This window comes from Dermacentor andersoni, chromosome 2 (assembly GCF_023375885.2).
Source record: "Dermacentor andersoni chromosome 2, qqDerAnde1_hic_scaffold, whole genome shotgun sequence".
NCBI classification, from domain to species: Eukaryota; Metazoa; Arthropoda; class Arachnida; order Ixodida; family Ixodidae; genus Dermacentor; species Dermacentor andersoni.
Window position 1 is genome coordinate 48,875,692 of NC_092815.1, and position 23,986 is coordinate 48,899,677.

Below are 23,986 nucleotides of genomic sequence, written 5' to 3' on the forward strand. Positions count from 1 at the left end.
GGTGCCAACTTGGGTCGGTGGGTGCGTGTGAATGGACACAAACCGCCTGTCATAATAATCGTTATGCAAAACATAAGCATTGCCCACCAACTGTAACATAGATTGCCAATGGCATTAAAGTCATCAATCATCTCTTAAGGATGGATGCACCACCAATTTTTACCTTGGCAAAAGCTAAAAGAATGAATTAGAACACAAGTTACAGACTAGATTCCACATACCAGAAACAACAATAATTTTCCATATCTTAAAGATTCTCTATAAGGAGGTCTTTTCAAGGTTGCATTTTCACTTGCTAATGACATATAGTACAGTACCCGTCTCAGGCAGCTTGCTGCTTAATGATCAATTTTCACTTCGACTTTACGATCTGCACAATGGTATTCAACAAAACGACACATAACAACCAAAAGAGCAGAATATCATGTTTCCATCACAGTGGCTGGTTCAGTATCGCAGTCTTCAGCACTCGACTGTGCCATCTTGACCTTATCTCTAGTTCGAGACTTCTTGGCTTCTAGTTTCTCCTTGAGGCCAACTTGGTGAACCTGTGGCTGTTTCTCAAGATAACGTGGGTCCACGGAGGCTCCGAGGATTTCAGGTACCATGTATGGCTTGAGCCAGCCAACCAGGGGTGAGACGCCCTCAAAGTAATGGGCTTTCTTGTGATAAAACAACAGTCCATCCAACTGCCAAAGAAACAAATTTGCAACTTAATAGTGCTGCTCTTGAATCTCAAGATGCCACTGCTCACCTTAGCCCTTGACAAATGTAGTTTATTTCTTCATTTTTATTTATTTAGCATTGATTCAGACACAGTGAAGGTCTTGGATAGCAAGGCTAAAGAGAGAACATTGTCTGCCTGACTAAGGCCAGACCACCCACACGTTGCCCAATGGCATGGTAGTGTAGCATACATACATATCAATAGCATACATTACAGACATACGTGCATTAAATACAGTATCTCATTACACAATTTCCTGAGTAGGATCAATTTAGGTCCAACAGCCATTTTTTTATGTGTAAGAAATAAATGGATAAATATATACAAGCACAATATGAAACTGACTTAACAAAAATGATTATACATAATGTACACAAGAAACTTATGGTACAGTCTCAATCAGAAAGGGAAACCAAATATATTTTAATAGTATTTACTAAGCAGTTCAATGATTTGGAGTATTGTGCAATAGTGATTATGTTTGGATGTGCATTTATGAAGGATGGGACTAAATATGTTAGCTGTTTTGTACTACAGGTGGTTCTGTAAAAGGGAACTCTAAAATGGTCATGCCTGAAATTGTATTGGGTGAAACTTGAGAGGTACTAGAATTTAAAAATTAGTGCATCGTTTTCGAGTTAACCTCATATGAATATAGCTAGCTTAAATTCATGTAAGTGATTAATTTTTAAAAGACCATGTTTCAAGAAAAAATATGCCGTGTGATTGCGGTGTCCAAGGAGGAGGAAGTGGAGGAAAGAAAGAGAGAAGGCAGGGATAGTAACCAGAAATGCATCTGGTTGACTACCCTATACTGGGGGATAGGAAACGAGGAACAGAATCGTGATGTCTAATGTTTTTCAATACAGTGAACTCGTATTTGCTTTTGTAGACATATAAGTAGATCCAAATTTGATTGGCCTTTAGTCCTCCATATAATAACTAAGATGGGACTGAATTAATGCATGATAAAGACAGCATTTCAACCAAACAGGAACATGATACCTAATCCTGCACTACCGTATTTTTGCGCGTATAACCTGCACCAAAAATTCTAAAAGTTAACAGTAAAGTTGGGCTGCAGGTCATATGCGAATTTCACCTGGGGGTGTGGCGCACACTGCCATGTAGCCACACCTTGAGGCAAAGTTCTCAGCTATTTAGTTTCATTGTCTCCTAGAGAACCCCACTCTATCCCCCATCCCTGACTGTCGAAGCTCCCTTCTTCCTTCTTTCGTGATTGTTCATTCTCCTCCTCTTTGTCAGTTTGACATAGCGAATAGTGCATGTGGCACTGGCAAACTCGTACGTCACCTGTTCCTGCGGCACTCCCTCGATCCATGTGAAGCGCTTCGCGATACGGTGGAGAGCGAAATCAGCGTTGCTCATGTGAGGACTGCTCTGGCAGCACTGTCATCCTCTGTTACGCGAATGCTAGCTGCACCTGCGAAGTGATCCGATTTGCCTCAGGTATCACATGACTGATTCGTCCACGATCATGTCCGTCGTGTGAACCCAGTTTTAGCAGCAACACCGAAAAGGGGTGGTACAGAATCGCTGGCCTGCGTGGACATGGTCAAGTCGTGCATCTGTGAGTGGACTATTTTCGCAAAAAGATTCGAGCGTCATTGCACGCAGTTGTTTCCGTGGGTTATACGTGCTGACATTCTTTTTTTTCCCCCGGCTGTTGTAATTGGGGGTGTTGGTTATACGCAGTGGCGGGCTATATGGGGAAAAACATGGCATATGCCTATTGACCTACAAATACTAGAATGAATCTTCTTTACATGAGGTGTAAAACTCAGGTTTTCATCAAAAAGAACACCTAAAAATTAAAAGCTGAAGTCTGCTCGATTACACAACTACAGCTAAACCTCGATATAACGAACTTCAATATAACGAAGTTCTGGACATAACGAAATATTTAACTTTTCATCTGTCTTATCCATATAACACCATGTATTTAGAACCTTAATATAATGAAGTGTGTTTGTACGCAATTTCAATATAACGAAATTTCACTACCGCCGTAAAGGAATGCCCACACAATAAATGGAAACTTCCGCGGACGCAGGTGGTCAAATGACTGAATTACAAGCGGCTGCTTGCAAACGCACCTCCCAAATCGCATCCCACGCAACAAGAGCGACTGCCGAAGTGGAGCCGCATCATGTTCAGTATAAAGATCCTATCACGCCCTGCGCGCTGTGTGCTATAGGTGCGAGTGAAAGTGTGCGAGGGTAAGACAAGAAATGGTGAGACGAGACAAGATGGTGGCTTCACAAGTACTGCCTTCCTGCGCGAGCAAAGAGAAAGGATGGGAGGGGAGCGAGCTCGCAGTAACGCGATGAAGCACGCAGGAGGAGGCAAGGGGGGGAGGGGGGTGATTGGTGTGCATCTCAGCCGTGACTGTGCATTGCTGCAAGTGTATGCAGCCGCGCACCCTGCTTTGGAGGTAATCTGCCGCGTGTGAAAAGAGTGGGCGTGCTGAGACGGCATGGCACCATGTAAGGTGTCTTGCTGCGCATTTAGTACTAGGAGATTGCGCAATCTTGAATTTCGGTGACCTGTTGGAGTGAGAGGCAGACGAACATTCCCTCCCCGCTGCCGGTGCTTTTCTTGATAGCATTGTCCCAGTTTGGGCGATGCTATCAGCCGGGAGGGCGGAGTGCACGTGAAAGCGGGTCTGGCTTCAGTGAATTCGTACCGACAAGAAGATATCATCGATCCACGTGGCATGAAACCGTATCATTTGTCACAAACTCCCAAATTTATCAAATTGAATTGTTTTCTCATTCAAATTTGCTTTCTTCGATTGCCCGGTAATTCGGAAAATTCTGTGGCGCCTTTCCATGTATGAAAAATCGATTGGCGACTGTAGTTAACTTCACAAAAGGTTGAATTTCAATAGAACCAAATTTCGCTATAATAAAGCAAATTGCCGATTTTACCGACTGTTATATCGGGTTTTAACTGTATTGAACTTAACACAAGAAGCACAGTCATCAAGCTTAATTCTAGGCTTAAAAACTACATATTTGGCTTTATTAATGCTTAACAGTAGCTGGTTCGCTGCTAACCAAACTAAAAGTTGTTTTAACCAATTATTGGCTGCAATTTCGAGCAAAGTACGCTGTTGCCTGAGAATAACAAATTTGTATCATCAGCGTTCAAGACTATATCTGGAGTATGCAGCATGTTTACAATATCATTTACATATATAATAAAGTATAGCAGACCTAAAATTGATCCTTGAGGGACCAAGTGTTACTTTTTTCTTTTGTAAACAAAACTCCATTATAACGTGTGTATTGTAGTCTAGCAGTGAAGTAATTTTGAATCAGGTTAGAGCAATCCTGCGAATTCCATAATAGGTCAATTTATTACATAGAATGGTATGTCTAATGGAGTCAAACGCTTTTCTGAAATGCAGGAAAAGACTCACTGCATATAACTTGTTCTCAAAATTATGGATTTTTTCTTTGATCCTAACAAGTGCCATGTCAGTAGACCTATGTTTGCTGAAGCTAAACTGTTGATGCACAAGGGCATATTTTTTATCTAGGAATATATTAGTCCGTAATTATTTAAATTAGCAATAGAGCCTCCTTTATACAATACAATCACTTTGGAAATTCTCCTTGAATCGGGAAATATGCCATTGGCTAAAGCCCTGTTACATATATGGCATAATGGAGCCGAGACAGTATCAGCAACAGCTATGATTCGTTATGCTTTTATGTCATCAATCCCTGTTGCAGTATCCTTTTTCAAGGCCTCAAAAAAAACACCCACATCAGTGCAAGGTGATAGGAAAATGGAACTGGAGCTCTCGTAGTTTGCACATTTTTCAGATTCCATTAATGAACCATTAGAAAGCGATGTCCCACCAGCCAGTAAAATGTGATCATTAAATTTGTCAGCCAAAAAGGTGTCACTGTATTTGGGTATGTGTCTTGCTGGTTTCCTTTAACCTTGCAAACTGCACTCCATATTTTCCTCGGATCGTTTGATACTGTGGAAAACATATGTTCATAATAGTACCTGTTTCTAGCTTTCTTGAGGCCTGAAGTAAACTTGTTTCTTATTTTATTGTATTCACTTAATACATCAAGATCCCTGCAGCGAATAAATGTATCAAATAAGTTGTCACGTTTCCGCATTCTTTTATACATCTCTGGAGTCACTAACGGCTTCCTAGCTTTCTTGTACCTCATTCGTTCTAATGGGAAAGCAGCATCACAACACGACTTTATTACCGGAATAAACATATACCAAATATGTATATGTCAGGGTTATGTCAGGATATGACAGGGTTACACCCATCATCTAGCAATGATGGGTGTAACGTTAAGGGATAAGAAAAGAGCAGATTGGGTTAGGGCACAAACGCGAGTTAATGACATCTTAGTTGAAATCAAGGAAGAGAAATGGGCGTGGGCAGGACATGTAATGAGGAGGGAAGATAACCGATGGTCATTAGGGTTACGGACTGGATTCCAAGGAAAGGAAAGCGTAGCAGGGGGCGGCAGAAAGTTAGGTGGGCAGATGAGATTAAGAAGTTTGCAGGGACGACATGGCCACAATTAGTACATGACCGGGGTAGTTAGAGAACTATGGGAGAGGCCTTTGCCCTGCAATGGGCGTAACCAGGCTGATGATAATGATGATGAAATATTTGGGTCATTTTCGTTATACCTTTCAGACCAGTCTGTGTTCTTTATCACTGAGCAAAAAGCACTGATATTCTCTTGGTTAAAGTGGCAACAGAACAAAGGCTGATATCAAAAACACCTTTCTTGTTCTGTTGTGGCAAAAAACAAAATACTGGCAAATGATCGCTTACATCAGAGGTGAGAATTGCCAGAAAAACATCACTTGAATCGGGACTTGTTATGCATACATCAATTATAGATTCAGAATCTGGCATTATTCTGTGGCATCTGCAACAGCCACTTTCAAAGTTTAAGGTGAAAGATTTTGCTTAAAGAGATACAGAAATAAACACTACATCAGTTTATATTGGTAAAGTTTTCTTTCAAAACTGTATTTTCCCTAATTTTGCTGTAATAGGTTGATTATTAGAAGAGAAAATGAATATCAAACTTACATTCTAATATTGCACACAAAAACTAGCACTAGTATATGAGTGAATTCAAGGATTTCAAAGTATTCCTTTGTATTTGAGCCGATGTGGCTCAGTAAAAGTACTTGGAAGCTTCCCAAGTTCAGTCTTTGCCTCTTCAATAATACTACAATGCAGTCTATTTTTACCGAAAAACATTAACAAGGCCAACTAGATGTCGTCAGAATCCATGACGTCACACCAAGATGGTGTGGAAACTTTTCAAGTCACCATCGCCTTTAGAGTTTCAATTTTTTTTTCCGGCCTACCAAGATTCTTTTGATAATAAGAATGGCCTTTACGGTACTGCAGAAGGGTAACTCACTAATACAACCCAAATAATTTTTTCTTTAGTGATCCTTTGAAACAAAAAGCTTAATGCAGCACTCTCTATAATGAGCATGTGAACAAGAAGCTTACAAATGCTTTAGCTACAATGCACTTTTAAATAATATAGTAGTACACCTTAAAAATGCAGTGTTTAGCCATACCTCGTCTTCAAAAGGAAGAGGTGAGTTCATGAGAGCAGAAATGGCTTCCGTGGTGCAGGGATACCGTGGCAATGTCACAAACCGACAGCGCCTATTATCGTCACTTGTCTCCTTGATCTGCGGCACCTCACTTAATTTCTCATCAAGCCAGTAGAAACGAAACTCTGCCTGCAATTGCAGAAAAAACATTGAAACTGTTGACAGTGCATATTAACCATGCTACGTTTGCCTTCAAAAAAGAGGGAGACAGTAAATGTTTCAAAAGACTATTGAAGGGTACTATTGAAGGGAAGTATTGAAAGGGCCTATAGTCGGGTACAACTTTAGAAGGAAGCGCACTTTCCCCTCAAAGACAGATAACACAAGCCTCCACCAAAGAGCGCGCACTCTAGACTGACGTCATAAGGCGAATGGACGGTGACCCCGTTGACGGAGAACATGGCAGCCCACGCTACAGACTGGGTCGAGTCACGTCATCGCGGCTATTTCTTTAGTCATGGAGGCAATCGGCTGCCATGCTTCAGTCATCTGGTTGGGGCCTTTCCTGCCTCCTTAAGTTGTACCCTACGATAAGTACAGACGTTATGCAGTGAGAATGACTGAAAAAGCCCAGATATATGGAAAACTTGCAACGAAGAAGTGTAATGAAGTGAGCAGTGATCGAAACGAGCCATTGAGTCATTAATACCCATCAAGAACTGTATAGTTGAAAGTAGTAATTATCAGTGCTATATACTTGTAAAAGTGGAAGCTTGGGGTTAGCTGGTGATTCAATATCGACATGACTGTGTGGTGTCTTTTCTTCTGTCCTCACCTTTTGCGCTGTGCAGTCATGTCAATATATACATACTTGTTACAATAGCTAGATCATCAGCTCCAACAGCGATAAATGAAAAATCAAATAGTTGACTTGCATTAGTTCTACAGTGACAGAACCAACGAAATTGATCAAGTTACTTGGTGGGCCCAATTAAACTAGGTTCAGAAAAAAATGCCACAACATATTGCTGATTCATTACGCAGTATTTGCCCCATTATAATATGCCCTTGAATCAAACACGTGCACACTTTCTGTGTCCCAAGTAAAAAGCTAACATATAAATGACATTAAAGCTCTTAAACAAAGTATAAATCTAATGCTCACCCAATTTTTTAGCAAGAAAAATGGGCAAGGGCATATGTGTTGCACAAAGGTGGCCGGTTCTTTAAAGACAGCTTTGCCGCACGGCTTTTTTGCAAAGGTCTGCTTCAGCGCAATATATTTGTGTTATGCGGCACAGCATACAAACGCCACAAAGGCGGTTTTGTTTTTGTTTCGAGAGTTCTTTATTACACATAACTTCCGTGTCCGATTGCCGCGCACAGGCAATTCGTGGCCCAATTTTCTTGAAAAGAAAAGAAAAAAAAAAGCATGCGACAGAATTGGGGAATTATCGCAATCAGACATAGTGAACTACGGTTATTACTTAAACATATTATTGCAGGCCCATAATAGGCGTTTTTGACGGGCAATGACGTGTGTTCAGTGCATTCACTGTCCTCCAAGCTCCACCGAGACAGATGCTGCCACTAAAGGAGTAGCGATTGAGGTCACCATAGGAATCAGGCGCATGTGTGCTGACTGGTCAAGTTCAAATCATCGAGTGAGGGCTGTCCGGGACGTTCGGTCAGGATTGAAAAAAAAAATATCGAATTAATCGGAGTCGTAATAATGGAAGTTTACTCACAATAATATACCAAACTCAGGACATCTAGTGACTGTGGATAGATATAACTTGCAAGCCCCTGCATCACTTAAACCAATTCAGTGTTTCTTTTCTGAAAATTCCGACCAAAAGATGTTACTTGTCTTAAAATTTAGGACATGGCAACAATAAAAATTGAACAATTTTGTGAAAGTGATAGTGTAATGAAGCAGACATGCCACGTGTATTCAGTGGCAGCTTCATGACAACAATGACGACCCGTACGATGAAGACCCAGCCTGCTGCTAAACTGATTATCCCATTTATAATTAAATCTCATTACAACAGCAAGCCTTCAGCTACTGTTGCAAGAATACGTGGGGGTGATATGTTGGCATGACACTGCACACAAAAAAACTTCTCTGCGCAGCAGAAACATTGCACTGCCAGCTATTAGGCATCTCACAATACTGGGGTGATGAGCACCATCACCTTAGCGAGCACCATCACCTTAGCGAGCACCATCACCTCAGAAGACACAGCACTTCTTGACGTCACATAAGCCATCCCAATATGGCGGTTGCTGTTGAAAGAAGGGGCTTAAAGGCAGCAATTTCAAATGGAAATTTTGAGTTAAAATGTATGCTGAGAGCACAGTTCTTTTTGTGTGCATGTACTTATAACCACGTTGGTCCTTTTACTTTCAGTAAATATGATAAAGTGAGAATAGTGAGGTGACCATGTCATGGCAGCATAGTGCTAGCTTGCAAAGCCCAAACCTGGTGTGGGGCCTTTTGAAATTTGTATCAGATGCCTCACAAGGGAGATACTTGCATGACATTTGATGGTATAGAAGCTACATAATAACACTGCATGTGCGAGAAGGAATGGTGGGCTAAGCTCTGTGTCAAGCATTGCAACACCACATCAATAAATGGATACCTCACTGTCGCAGACAGGGTGGGATTTCCAACACAAGAGGTCCAGAATGTAGTATGTCCGATGCACTTCCGAGAAGACACAATCCAGCAGGCAGAAATCTAATAAAGAGAAGTCAGACCCTGAGAATTATAACGTTCAGGATTCGTGCTGAAGACATAAGAATGTAGTATTGTGCAGAACATATTTAAATGTGCTTATTGCGGTAGACTTTTACTGAAATTAATTCTTTATACATAAAACAAAATAGTTCATTTCTCATGCCCATGGTAGTGTCAACAAATAATGATGTATTACTACGATAACCAAGCACAGAGTTATATTTAGTAGTGCCTGCAACATGTGAATCCAGTTGAGTTCATTTCATGTTTGGCTACAGTCAGGTACATTAATAACAACATTTAGACACCACAAAAATTTGACTGTTGTAAATAGTAATTGTTACACTGAAGCTCCTTAGGAGAAAAGCCAGGAAAAAGGCATAAAGTATTTATCGCTGTACGACACGAAAGAATGCCTTGGTGCTTTCTTTCTGAGCAAAAAATCCGCAGCCAGATTGGCTAGATTAACACTAAGACAACTTGAATTTTTTTACAATACATCCAGACTTTATACATGATTCAGTGAAAGGCCATTATAAGAATGAAGCCGCAGAGGGAGTATATATCGTTTTTTCATGGGTGCCATCATATCGCTACACAGTGGCGCCATCTATGGGCAGTTGGCATGCTGGCTTGAGTGAGCACTCCGTCTTGCATGGCAGGTATACGCTCAGCAGTAGTCTCTGGCGTTTGTTTTTGTGCTTGTGGGGTCTTCTATGTGATAAACGATTATTTAAGACCTACTGAAGTGATCTAAGGTGGTGTGACCGGACTTTCTGCTTGCATCGAGGCAGACAGAGCACGCAGCACGATATCTATGCGCATATTTGAGTCTACAATAAGCTTCAGAGATCAAATGTGTATTCCTGAATTTTCCATTCACGAATGTCACCTTATAGCAGTACTGTATTCATCTTTGGTTCTAAGCTGCAGTTTAGGAGCCATGAGACATACGTGACGATCGTAACAGCATGTGTACTGTTCTGCTACGATAGGAGCTGTGCTGTTATACTTTGACAAGCATTCAAACTGCTAGCTGCAGATTACATTGCTTGACTACTTGTTTCGGTGGGTGAGGTTTCCACCCATGAATAATATAGTTTTGGTTAATAATAACACCATGCCTTGGAGTGTGAACTATACTGGTCCAGCAAAGCGACCGTTTACAAACTGCGTAATCCTAATCAATGGTAGGTGCTGGATTACAGGTATCTTTGTTCTGTATATAGCACATAGTCCAAGCATATGGCATCAACGTTTATAGATCTATAAACGTTGTGCGGTGTGACTATGCGAGGTTGTATTGCGGCGTTAGCTCGTTTCCTCTTTCTTTTTCAAGAAATAGGGTGATAACTGAATTTTTCTTTTTCGGTTGTGTTCATTCCATTTTCTACGATGCACTCACACATATTACGGAAATTTTGTCCTCAAAAATAGCCATCACATTCTCTTTATGCGATCCCTCTCATATATCATGGCTTTACAGGGCAAAAAGGCAATGCCGAAGCGCATAGCTTATATATGTATCATGCTGGTTCACCAACCGCAGTGATCACTATGTTGAGCAGCGTCATCTGCCTCATGCAGAAACGCTAGCGTAGACATATAGTGATTTCAAGCCTATTAGACTTGAAATGCGCGAGAACAATGCCTGTGTATCACAAATATTTGATAGCGCCTGCCGCTTAGATGTTTCGTAGTTGCCTTAGGTTGGCTGTAAACGAGCATGAGCATGTTTTATGTTTTAGTTCCTATGACAAGCAATCAGATAGTAAGCAGATTTACCATTTCATGCTGGTAAATCACAACACATACACACACCGTACACAACACATACACACACCGTGGCTGATAATGCGCGTCACATGTTTGCACCCCCAAGAGATATTTCTGTTACTGTAGTTACCGATGCACCGAAAGGCTTCCCCGATGATCTTATATGACCGGATATTGAGCAAATTTGACAAGGTACAATTTAAAACATGTTGAAATCATTTCGCAGCACATGACAGCAATACTTTCAAGCAGTGCCGCACTGGATTGCACAAGCCAGAGTGGAGCAAAGGCTCGCTGCGCGCCCTTTCCTCCTCGCCCGATGAAAAGGGCTATATCATATGAAGAGATTCTTGAGATGGCAGTGTTCGTCCCTCTCATCACTTCCATCACAGTCCAAGCGTACCACTCTGGTTGAAATTACGTCCCTTGAATGCCAGTATGTGTCGACTGTAATCCGCATGCACAAAATGCTTTAATGCTGATGCAATGCCAGCTATGGAGGACCACAGCTCCACCACCACCACATTGGCATGATCTTAAACAGCCTGTGATTAATGGGATTGTGAACGAAGATCGCCTTCCTGAAGGAATTTTATATACAAGAATGTTGGACCTCTGGCTATCTATCCACTGAACAAGAACAGGGTCGCTATCAGAACACCAATATTTACGGCAAGCTATGGGTGGTTTTCCTGCACTGCCCATGCCAATGTTCAGCACAACTCTGCTTAAGATGGCTTAAGATAGCAATAACTCTAGTGTCCATGGGTTGCAAACCTCAGTTGTACTTGCAGGGAGGAGGAAAATCACCAAAACTGCTATCTTGGACACACCATGGTGTGCCCTGCAATTAACTGAAGTGAGCCGCCTTCCTCCCCTTGCACCTCAATCAGCCGTTAAATTGTGACCCATTTGTGGAAAAGTTCATTTTATCCAGGCTTCCTCATTGTGGCAGTAGCAAACCGGTATTCTGGCAACACCACAGTGACAGCAAGAATTCTTGACCTTCTATATTACAAAAATGGGGCACCTGTTACTTCCCTCATAACTTGCAACAAATAAAAATAGTGACATACACCACCTGGTGCGAGTCCCCTTCCAAGGCATATTTCCTCAATGGGGAGTGCATAAAAAAAAACACGCAAGCTCGTCTTGTCACCACTGTACATTTCCCTTATCAGCGTAAATGTCAAAGAAATGACAACGTTTGTTCAAGCCAGGTTAACTTGGCCCATATTACAAGTGGCGATGGCCTTGTACAAAAGTCAATGTCTTTAACGCATTGGTCCAGCCTCCACCTGGTTGGACACGATGCATATATGCAGCCATCCAACCCTTCTGTTGGAATCTGTATCCTGATTAGCAGCTACTGTGCACAAGCCGCTCAGAAACCTCTGGCACAGTGCCTTTTCAACTTCATTTTTTGGCTCCTTGGCTCCTAACCTTCCAAGGTGTCCAAGATCTGGTTCTCAAGTAGCTTGATCGCAGAATGAATAACCTCTGAAATAGTCAACTGTGAGAGTCCATTATCCTGTATACCAATTTGCACACTTCACTGCCTTTGTTACCATCTGTGGTGTTTCTCTAGTTCATTTTCGCAGGTAGTGCTGTGCACTTTCTTTTTCCTTGGCTGTTGCACTCAAGTACAAGTGGTGATGCGAAAAGCGCATCCATCATTGTATGGGCTCTCTGGTTGTTGAATAAACCAGCTTGGTAACAAGTGTGTGTGAAAACAAGCACATGCTACAACGCTACCAGACTATGCGAGATGCGCTTGAAAGGGATACAAGGGAAGCATGGATCCCATGTGAACTTCTGACCCTTGCCTGCCTTTCCTGTCCTTGCAAAGACGAGAACAGTACACGCAGTGAACGCGAGGCCATTTAAGAGGAGAGTGGTGGCAAGGTTGTTGGGAAGATCTTTACTTCGTTTCTGTGTTTGGACCAGCTAGGGCTTCAGGAGGTAAGGAGTGTGTTGAACATATGAATGTACATGTGGCATGGTGCCGTCAAGTGGAGCTCAGAGCCCCAAATTTAAATAGCGACAGTCATTGCATGGATGATTCAGCAGTGCTCAGCGGCAATCGTCAGCTAACCCTTGAAGTTCAGAGGCCACAAATGCATCTCCAAAAAACCTACAGATAAGGTATCTGACTTGGGGCTTGTATCTGCAAACTGAATATTTTCACAATTATGCCTTGACTGCTTTTTTTACTATTGCCACCTTAGCAAAATTCTTTTTGTTTGGCTCGTCTCGTACACTGTGCCACAGTAGCCTGCTACGCACAGTCTAATGTGGCAATTTTATTTGATTAGCTTTCGCTCTAGCTGTGGTGCACACCCGCAATGGAACATCAGCCGAGAATCAAATGACACTAAGTAAATGCTATCTTACCAGGAGTTTACACACTGGGAATTTTTCACATGTTCTGCTTGGAAATGAATGGCGTAGTGTACAGCATGTGTCCACTGCTACATGAAAGTTGAATGCTTCTTTACAGTGCAGGAAAGCCTCTTAACATAGTCCATAAGTTTTTTTTGATGGCACTGGAATTTCCCCAATGCTCCCCTGTAGTGATGCAAGGTGCTTCTCAATAGTTATGTGGGGTTCTATGAGAACACCACTATTGCACTCAGCACTCGAAACACAATGGCTCTCACTTTTACATTCAGTTCTCACCCAAGCATGAAGTTGCTTGCAGGTTTTTTTCTTGCCACTTGCTCATACTTTTTCAATTGTTTTTACCACTAACTTGGTCTGACAGTATTGCAATAACAGGTTTATTTTACCACAGAACATGTTATGAAGTTGACGGTGCCATAGTTTTATGGTCTACCATTGTTACATTGGATATATTGTTCTAAACAATAATGTTATAATTGAGCTTGAGTGTAGTGCTAAAGATGTACATGCAGAAGGTGATAGACGACTATGTAAGCACCAAAACTTCCTTTACTACATATCCGAATGCATATCTGCCATGTTCGTCAAGGTCCTTGTTCTCCTCTTCACTCCAGTATAATGTATCATGTATGTCTAATGGGCTCATTTTCTTTTTCTTGCTCATCATTACCAGCTGCATCACCAAAAAAGAAGTGGCAATTTGCTATGCCGCACTCTGTTATCCTCACTGTGTCTGCAATACACTCAGCTGTCCTTGATTTACATTTATTTGTTCATCAGTTATGGTGCCGCTATTCACAGCACGTCAGCAATGAACAGGGAATGGGTTAGTTGCCAGAGTAGCCTTTTCAGAGTTAAAAGGTTTAAGTGCCTGATCACCAGTGCAATCAGTGCAACAAGAGCTGCAAAATGCACTTTGCTTTCCATCTACATCTCTAGCAGAAGCATTTTGCACCTTTAGTTGAACTAGAAGTATTATTTGTTATTTTGTGGCCACTAGTAATGTCCTGCTCCTTTCTTTTTGCGAGTTTTCTAGCAGCATTGAGCTAAGTCAGTCCTTAGGAGGAAGACCCCCCCCCCCCCCCACCTGGGAATGCCGAGCACTCAGGGGTACCCTGCTGCCATGGAAGATGCCCGCTTTGAGTGAGTCAGTCACTATGCTTTCCAGAGCAGGAAATGCCCATCACCATTAGCAACCACTTCCAACCCACTTCTGTGAGCTGAGGATCAAGTGACAGAGCATTTCAGGAGACATTGTGATAGCATGGCTAAGCTGGTTTACACCACCTAAGTCATGTCATAAAGCCCTGCAACACTATTTAATGAACTTGCCTGCCTGACTGCTTACATTAGATGAAATATTGCTGAAGTGCAGGTAATTAACAAAAGTGATGATGTTTGAGTATGCACAAGATACTTAGCACTAACTAAAAAAAAAAAAAGATCGCACACTTTGACAGTGCACAGTAAAATCAGCATGCCAAAGGTTGTACATATTTTGTTATTCTTTTGTTAAGCATTCCTCCTCCTTAGTTTAATCACGCAGTGTGTTCTCATACAATGTGCCCTAGCTTTCCCTTGTTTAGTTGATAATGCTATTTATTTGCTCTCAATGCAATAAGTCCTTCAGTTAGTGTTTCGTGGTGTGCGCTCATTTCTCCCATCTGCCTTCATTTTCTGTGCTGTTTTACAATCAAAAACATATTCTGACAATGTTGTGGAATGCATTTGGCATTAGAAGGCGTTACTTTATGATTATCCACCAGGAATCAAAGAATCCTTCAACCCCTCCACAGTGTCCCCACTCCTCCTACTAGAGGAATGCACAAGTCAATGGAGTGGGCATGCCATCGGGCCTAATTGACTAGCTGCAATTGTGGATCAGTGTGATGTGGTGTTTTGTCAAGTTTTTCTTGAAATTATAATGGCCACTACTTCCAGTTTTGGTGCCAATGGCTTGTCAAACTTGAAGGTTCTCACTTAGCTTACAGATGAATTGCTATAGGCATACTAGATATGCTCCCACATGGAACAGTAGTGCAGAAAAAGAGATAAAATTTCCTGCTGCCAGCATTGCTGGAACACACAGTGCAGCGAGTGGAGGAAGTACCTTCTAATAGTACATGTTGTTGTTTTGAGGCACCACTTCTCATTGCTGACAGAAACACAAATGTCCTGTTTCAACTAAAGAGCCAATAGCATGTTCTTTACATGGCTGGACAGCAACACACTTTAATGCAAAAGTGCATGCAACTCTTTGCCCAGATTCTGTTTGGCTGTACTTGAAGCCAAACAGAGCCAACAACCAATGCAGCTGTGCATCTCTTGTCATTGGTGGTGGAGTCTCATTTTGATGTAAGTACAAGTGGCTGGCATCATGAATGGATACACAGATGCTTTCTAATGTACTCTAAGCATAGTACTTACGGAAGCTCATCATCCTGAGAATAATGATATCACTATATTCACCTTTGCAGCCAATGAATGGTCATGTGTATAGTAACTTCGCATTGTTAGATGCTGCTGCTGTTGAAGTGCACTCTATCAAACTCATATAGTAACTGCAAAAGACATAGTATTAATAATGCATACGTTAAAACGAAAATCCTACAATAACCAACAACAGCTCAGCCTGCAATCAGATTTGCAGAAGAATTCACAGACAAATATGCATCAAGCAGGCAAATGTGATTTAAGCGAGGCAGTCCATGGAACTTTAGTGATGATAGTCTTCTTGCACTATGACGGGGGCAGCATAACTCAATCAGATAAGTCATTTTTTGTCTAAAAGCTGTGCTTCCTATAAGCAGTGCAGCGTGTTGCTACAGGCTCATTTTGACCATCGGGGGTGGCTTACCATGAAGTGAAGTTTTGGCGCAGAGACCATTTTCACAAAGCAGTGCAATTTGGAATGCGGCCACCCCACTATCAACAGGCATTGAATCCACAGCCAAGGAATGTCATAGCAACTCAGCCACTGATGCAGCATAGCTTAGCCGCACTGACACATGTGCCATCAGCATATCTGCAGAAAAGTGAAGCTACTAAATTAGGTCCTCACTGATATATTTTCCTGATCAATATGTTGCTCCTGCTTTAGAGAAATGACAATAACAGCATGTTTGGTATCATGTTTCTTGGCAGCTACATTTCCTTTAGTCATGTAAAAATGTGTTAGAAGACTCTGCTTTGCAGTGTAGATGTCTGGTGGCATAAGCTGTAGCTACCGTTAACATCTGTACACAACAGTAACTCTTTTTCTGTGCCTGGCATTTCTTTTCGATATTATTTCATACGCTCTTTCAGTGGCTGCTTACAGTTTGCACAAAAGCGCACAAAAAAAAAAGAAAAGAAATACCTAACTACACAGTGCTAACCTGAGTGCTTCCCATCTGAAGATTTGCTTCCACCAGGCAGTAGGGATGAAAAGACAGCAATACGATAGCCGTTTCTTGCATAGGATCTTGTTGAGCCCTAAAAGAATAAAGTAGAACAAAAGACAATAAGAAGATACCAAAGCAGCAAAGTAGCTGCAATAATGAACAATATGAAGCCTCTAAATTAAAAATAAATAAATGAATAAAGAGATTAAAGTTCATTTGTAAAAGTCAAAAGTTACACAGCAAGAAAGTTTCTGTAAATTTGGAATAAATTATTTGAACGTTAACTTCCACTAAATTAACCTTGAAATTTTAAAAAGATTCCAGTACTTCTTTCAATCTGAACTCAGGCTAACTTTAACCAATTTTTTCATGTCCCACAGCTACCATAATGGTAAAGTTAATGAATGTTGGTTTTATATTGCATATGACAAGAGTGGTGCAATTGTTTGACTAACTGAAATCCTGAAACACTGCATTGCAAACCCACCAATCAAAGCTTATGACACCAGAAAAGTTACGAAATTTTAATGTTTGACTGTATGGTACAGTACAATGCTGACATTGAATATTTATGTGACAGCTCACACAGATGTAGAAAATCAGCCTAGCTAAAAATATTACTGGGTTTTTTGCAAGGCATACTTGCAGCATAGATCCGCAACATAGGCCGGTTCTAAAAGTGAATGCAATGTGATAAACGCTAGAGAACGTATTGTCGTGTCTATGGCGTGACTAAAGGCTGTCATGAAAAAAAAAGAAACATAATAATGTTGATACATTTTTTTCTGGCCTCGATAAGCTCCTTGATAAACACAACTTGGCTTGGAAGTTCGAAATAACTTTCAATGCTGTCTGTTTGATCTCACCTCGCGGTGTGTACTTCAAGCATCAATGTGATTTATAATCGGGACATTTCTCAGAAGCAGTGTATACATTACACATTAATTGGTGCACTGCGGAGAAGCACAATGCACCACTTGAGAAATGAACTCATGTTGCCTGCTATAGTTCGAATCAAAAGAGCACGGTTCCTTTTAAGTGATAGAAAAATACAAAAGGTTCTACAATTTTTTATATTTAGGAAAGGGAAAATGCACCACTTTTCAGAAATGTTCCTGGAAAATTCTGCAGTTTAAAGAAATTTGCATTGTAAGAAACCGCTACTCAATCCAAGGAAAAGCTTTCTCCAACACTGAAGTTGTAACATCAGCTCTACATTCTTATGTCCTTTGTTGTCCTTGCACTGCTGCCTTAATATGTCAAACCAAGATGCCCATCAACTCATGCTGGAGCTTACTAAATTCAAGCAAACACACATTTTACATAAATTACAGGGCCCTCAAGAACACACAAAAAGAACAGCATGTAGTAGAAGAGGCCAGGAACATTGTAAAATTGTAAGAATAAAGTTGAGAGCAAGTGCTATCAAGCTTTACCATTACCCATAGAGTTAATATTACGAAGCTAGAGGCAAAGCTCCTAATAGCGCCCATGCATTGAAATCGGCAACAGCAAAGGTGCTGCTGTGTTGCTACACTCGACAGGAGTGGAGGAGCAGACGACGAGACGCAGTTCTGACAACACACACAATAAAAGCAGCCCCAAGCCTCCCTCAGTATGATGGCACCATCTAGTTCAAACGCCTTCAAACAACTTCAAATGCATTCTTTCACACACTGTAAGTTTTCATAGGAATTTTATAAGTAGCCATAAGATCTTTCTCAAAAATATACCGAAAGAACTTTACACAATGTCTATACATGTGCTACATGCAAATGCTTCTTTTTGCATCATATTTTGATTATTTTTGGTGTTCCAAAAATGAGAGGTAGCAACATGGCGGCATCCTTGCGATTGCCACTTTTTCTCCCAGCTTAACTCTGTGCCAATAGCAACAAAGACAATACTAGTGATTTTTACGCCATTATGTCCTGTGAATGTGAGGAACCTGCTCTCTATTGTTGTTTTTATATGCATAATCACACGTTTAAAGGGTGTGTTTGTAATATTACAGGTCACTCACTTCCATTCTTTTTGGGCAGCATGTTTGAAATTTCAAGTCTGAGGTGCTTGCTTTGCTGCATAACCATTAAAGGCAGCTGCCAAGCATGACAACTGCCAGTAGCTGCTTCCTTTCTTCATAAACTAATTGTTTCCCAGCAATTGTGAACTGGGGCAGTGATAGAAGAGCTCCTTTCTAAGCACATTTGTGTTCTCGTCGACACCATCAATATGCTCTGTGTTATTTTATGAGCACCCTCAGGGGTACTCTCCCCGATTTTTCGTATTGATCATACTCACCGCTAGCCACACAATGGTATGGCTTGTGTTAGCATAAAGTTCAGTGAGAACATTAGCAGCCATGTGCCTTTTGGGCACGCCATTTTGGTGCTGTTTGAGATGGTGCTCAAAGTTGCCTACACAAATAAAGGAAGCACCTGTATGGGCCTCAAATCATCAATTTTTCTTTTTGCCTTTGTTGCTTGTTGCAAGAGGTTGTTTATTTGTGAAAGCAAACTGGTTTAAGGGTGAACCAAGCACATGCGCAATGCACATGTAGCCATCGAGATCTAAAGTAACACAAGGGCCACACTCAGAGATGTATTCCTGCTTCATTTTTATTTTTCTTCTATACTTATTGGGTGTGGCAATACTGTGCAACAGTAGACTGCTTTGGAGGTTAACTCATAGATTGCAAAGCTAATTATGGGGTTTTACGTGCCAAAACCACTTTCTGATTATGAGGCACGCCGTAGTGGAGGACTCCAGAAATTTCGACCACCTGGGGTTCTTTAACGTGCACCTAAATATAAGTACACGGGTCATAGATTGCAAAGCTAAAAAAGGAATAATGTACCTTTGATGACACAACAAGACAGCGCTTGGCAACTGGGCAAGGAACCAGGAGCCAATTTTCAGCAAAGTCTTCTGGCACATCCACAAGCCATTCTGACAGCATCAGCTATAACAAAAAAATATGAGTAAGACATCACGTGTTTTTTTGTTCTGTTTTTCTGTTATGGACCATGAATAGCAAAATTTTGGTCTTTGTTAAGGTGAATGCATGTCCTGAATGTCTACAATCAGTTATAACCTCAACTGTCGGTGAATGGGACTTGCTTATTATACTCTTACAGCTACAAGGCATTTATATGCAATCATGTGGATTCATATTATCAGGTTTTATACTTCACTTTCTCCACTGTCATCCAAACACTTTTGTGACAACTCTTGCCAGATGAATTATCATGTGCATATTTTGGTAAGTCCTTCAGGGCAGGTACACTCAGGCAAACACAACCGAATCGGACAGAAGTATCGGGCACCATGAACATGTTCTACTTTGGTGGCTCTTCCATGCCATCAGAAAGCCTGAAGTGCAATGTCTTCCCCTCCCCTCGCTAGTATATGAACGGTGCAGCATGACTTCAGGCATGATTTTTTCACCGTTAGCTAGTTGTGAAGTAGTTCATGAGTTTGCATTAGCTATAAATAATCAAGTCTACATTACTGTTGTGGATTTAGCCAAGGCATCTGACAAGCTCTCAAACCCCAAACTACTACTTAAACATTGCCGCAATTTAAAGAATAGTATGATTTGTAATTGGATTCAGTTGTACTCGGCATCGAGGTATCAATATATCATTTAAACCCAGGCAACTTCACATTTGCTTCCATTTGTCTCTCTCTCTCTCTCTACTGCTGGGTACCCAACTAACGATCAGCTCTAATTGAAGATAACTTTATGAACTGTTTGAGTGGTGTTATGCATCATAAATGTCAGTAAACTATAAGAAAAGCATTGTGATGTCTGTAAAAAAACACAGTGTGTGTACTGTTATTTGACAGCATAAGGAATGGAAACATATCTTGCATCGCGATGATCACATTACCTAAATCACTAACCAAGCAATCCCTTAACCACATTACTTGAAACATTCCATTCAGAATTCTTCCACCAGAAACAAAACTTACAGCATAGAAGACTCTTATGCATTCTTAAGTATGCTAATATTGTTTGTGTAATGAAAAAGAAAAGCACACAGACAAGGTGAGCCAAATCGTTGATTTAATGCCTGCTGTGCAGTGTCTTAGCCAGCTGAATCGCCAGTGCTTGGTGTGAGTATGAGCTGCTCAAGCTACCACCTGTTCTGCTCTGCATTGATCGAATGCTCATTTATACTTGATGCTGTCTGCTGAACTGTTGAATATACTCCTTTACAAGGGCTGGGTCTTCAAGGACATCTCCACACTGGAACTCTGGTCTCGGACTCTGCCATCAGTCAATGCCTGACTCTATCAGCACATAGACCATTTGTATATGGGCGTATTCAACAGTTAAGCAGGTAGCATCACGAGTAAGCAAGCATTCAAGAGGTGCAGAGCAGGAACAGCTGGAAGCCCCAGCTGCTGACTCACACCATGCACTGGCAATCCGGCTGGCTCAGTGGCTGTACTGCAAGCATTGAATCGACGATTTGGCTGACCGTGTTCGTGCGCTTTTCTTCTTCATTACAGTTGTGACTCCTTTACTGGTGTTAATATGGATAGGTTAGAAAGAGTTCAAAATAAAGCAGTGAGATTTATTTTTAATCACTATGGCCAAGTATCAGTTTCAAGATTGGTGGCAGAAGCTGGTCTAAAGCCCACGTCAGATAGGAATATAATTGCATGGTTACGCTCCATGTTTAAAAATTATTAAAGGACATTTAACTACATCTAACTGCATGAAATTATCTACAAGTTACACTGTTAAAGGGTAACATAGTCATTCGATAGCTCCATTTCAGCTGAAAAACAATGTGTTAAGCATTTGTTCTCTTCATGAATGATCATGGATTAAGATAACTTCGATTCGGCCACATTTGAGAAAGAAGATATATCAAATTTCCAAACATCTATTACCTGGTTGCCTTGCACATGCCTGTTCTTTTTTTCTTGATACTACCACAACTGCTCTCTATTTGAGAGACTGTTGTAGTGTATGTACTCATCATTTGTTACCTACTCTGTAACAACTCCTGCTGGTGTCAGCAGCATTGCAAAATAAAGAAATAATAATAAATAAAGATATTTGTAGCAAAGAGCTAGAAAGATGAAGCATAAGTGCAAGGCAGCATGAATCTTGTGAAAGGCTTCAAATTTCTTGCTATCAACACTGTATAGGGGTGGCTTAGTGGCTATGGTGCTGTGCTGCTAAGCACGAGGCCACAGGATCAAATACCAGTCACGGCGGCCGCATTTCGTTGGGGGCGAAATGAAAAAATGTCCATGTCTCATGCATTGGGGGCAAATGAAATATCCCCTGGTGGTCTAAATTAATCCGGAGTCCTCCACTACAGTGTTCTTCAGAATCAAATTGTGGTTTTGCATGTAAAACCCCAGAATTCAATTCAGAGTGCTATGGTGTATATGCAAAAGAGACAACTCACTGCAATTATGCACTCTTTCATAACAGCAAGTAGCTTCATTTCTTTGTGAACACACCGAATAGCAAGCTTTTAGCAACGCAAGTTAAATTATGGAGTTTTACGTGCCAAAGCCACGATCTGATTATGAGGCACACTGTAGTGGGGGATTCCGGAAATTTGGTCCACCTGGGGTTCTTTAACGTGCGCCTACGTATAAGAAGGTGCACGTTAAAGAACCCCAGGTGGTCTAAATTTACCCCCACAGTGCAGCTGCTTGGCTGCACAGAGGTTACGAATTTGTGCCAGCAGTTAAAACAAATTGTGTGTGACTAGTCAGTGAGTAGACAATGTCAATGAAATAATTAATCAAAATTGCTTCTTGTATGTTACGCACATTTATTTGAAATGTGTATGATGACACTAAGTACCATTTGTGTGCACGTTGTCAACCTTAGCTTGGTTGCCCCTACTTTGCATGTTCTTTTATGCGAAGCAGCAGTGTACGTGTTTATCAGAGAGACAGCCTCTCTGGACAATGACGATCTAGTAGACAGCCCATGGCAGGGAGCTTATTAATTTATTTCTATTGCTGCAAAAGCAGTGCGAGTGCTACTTATATGAGCTATTTGATAGGTTTTACTAAGTGTCTGCATTACACCTTTATTGCACCAGGGATGAACCGAGTATGTGGCTCAGGTGGTCAAAATTTGCCCTGGGCCCTCCACTACCGCACCCGTCACGGTGAAGGTGTTAATTTGGGGCATTAAATTGCATTACTCAAGCATTCATATATTGACACATTAAATATCGCAGTTTTCCGTGGTAAGTGCTGACTACTTTGACTGAAAGTTCAAAACAATGCATTGCTGTCAAAGCATGCCGTATCATCGTTTCATACTAACAGGAACTCACTAGATTTTGAGCAGGGCAACGCTTGATCGTGTTGTTGCGTGCGCCACACTCGAGCAGCACTGCAAATGCATAAGCGTGCGCCTGTGAAGTTCGCGCACCTACCTGCAGTGAATGCAGCGTGCGCGCGGAGACCAGTGCGATCCTTTTATGACGCTAGGCCTGCTGTTAAAGCACGTCTCCAGTGGAAAGCAAAGAACACACCCTGTTTTTGTAAATCCTTGGCGCGCTGTTCCGAGGCCGCGATACGGAACAGTCCATTTGCTCATCGTTCCTCGAGGGACCCCGATCGTCAGAACCAAGAGCAAGCCGGCGTGCATGTTCGAAGAGGTCGGACCGTTTCCTGTTACAACGAAAGAGTAACGTAAGTTCGCGTACTTGTCGAGCGTGCATGTCAAACTCACTTTTTCTGGTCCTCGAAAAACTTCAGCCTCCGCGCTTCTTGCGATGATGCGCTGTATTTCAACTTATATGACGCAAACCTCGGATGAGGAGTTAAAGTACTAGTTTCATCAAGAGTGACTCTTAATCCTGCCGACAGACTATCCAAAAGTCCATCCATAGTATCAGACTAACACAATTCAATGCAATTCAAAAGGGATAACAGTTGAGACGCTCAATGAGAAAACGAGCGAAGAACGAAACCACCATGATTAAACGAATGCTTTATAGACTCACTAGACAAATGAAAACAAAACATCTAGTGACTGCTAGAGCGACTTGCACTCGAGTCACTGTCTTCAAACATAATACACAAACTTGTCACAGACACCGAAGACATAAAGTAGCGCAAATAGTAATACCAAACCCTTCAAAAACATTCAAAAATTTATTCAGCAGTAAGCTAGCAATTGATTTAATTAGAAAACAGCTAAATACAAAAATGTTGAATTTTCTTTTGTTTCAATAAACGATAATTATAACTTCTTGTGTAAAAAACACTTGTATTCACAAAAGTTCAGTTTTTTATGCACTATTATTATTTTTGCGAAGTTGGACCATTACAAATGTAAACTAAGGTATCCCACTGGTATGT

General features: G+C 41.3%; 1 protein-coding gene across 2 annotated transcripts; it reads right to left on the reverse strand.

Moving 5' to 3' along the window:
* Nucleotides 1-410: 410 nt before the first annotated feature.
* Nucleotides 411-23,632, reverse strand: Snup (snurportin-1). Of its 2 annotated transcripts, XM_050189372.3 has the most exons (7): nucleotides 23,355-23,631; nucleotides 23,155-23,293; nucleotides 19,488-19,592; nucleotides 16,625-16,721; nucleotides 8,971-9,068; nucleotides 6,344-6,511; nucleotides 411-689 (listed from the first exon to the last, which is right to left on the reverse strand). In XM_050189372.3, exons 1-7 carry the CDS (start codon nucleotides 23,510-23,512, stop codon nucleotides 423-425), a joined length of 1,032 nt encoding a protein of 343 aa, XP_050045329.1. In that variant the 5' UTR covers nucleotides 23,513-23,631; the 3' UTR covers nucleotides 411-422. The 2 variants fall into 2 exon arrangements, with proteins under 2 accessions (XP_050045329.1, XP_054933146.1); XM_055077171.2 differs by lacking the exon at nucleotides 19,488-19,592 and having other exon boundaries at nucleotides 23,355-23,632.
* Nucleotides 23,633-23,986: the final 354 nt, after the last annotated feature.

Bases quoted from the DNA above. Each gene is read 5' to 3' on its own strand.
- Snup (XM_050189372.3), bottom strand. From the start codon at position 23,512: ATGGATGGACTTTTGGATAGTCTGTCGGCAGGATTAAGAGTCACTCTT. The intron at 9,069-16,624 runs GTTAGCACTGTG...TCTCTTTATTAG, and splicing joins TTCAGATGGGAAGCACTCAG to ATTTCTGCCTGCTGGATTGT. The intron at 690-6,343 runs GTATGGCTAAAC...TTTCTTTGGCAG, and splicing joins CTCTTCCTTTTGAAGACGAG to TTGGATGGACTGTTGTTTTA.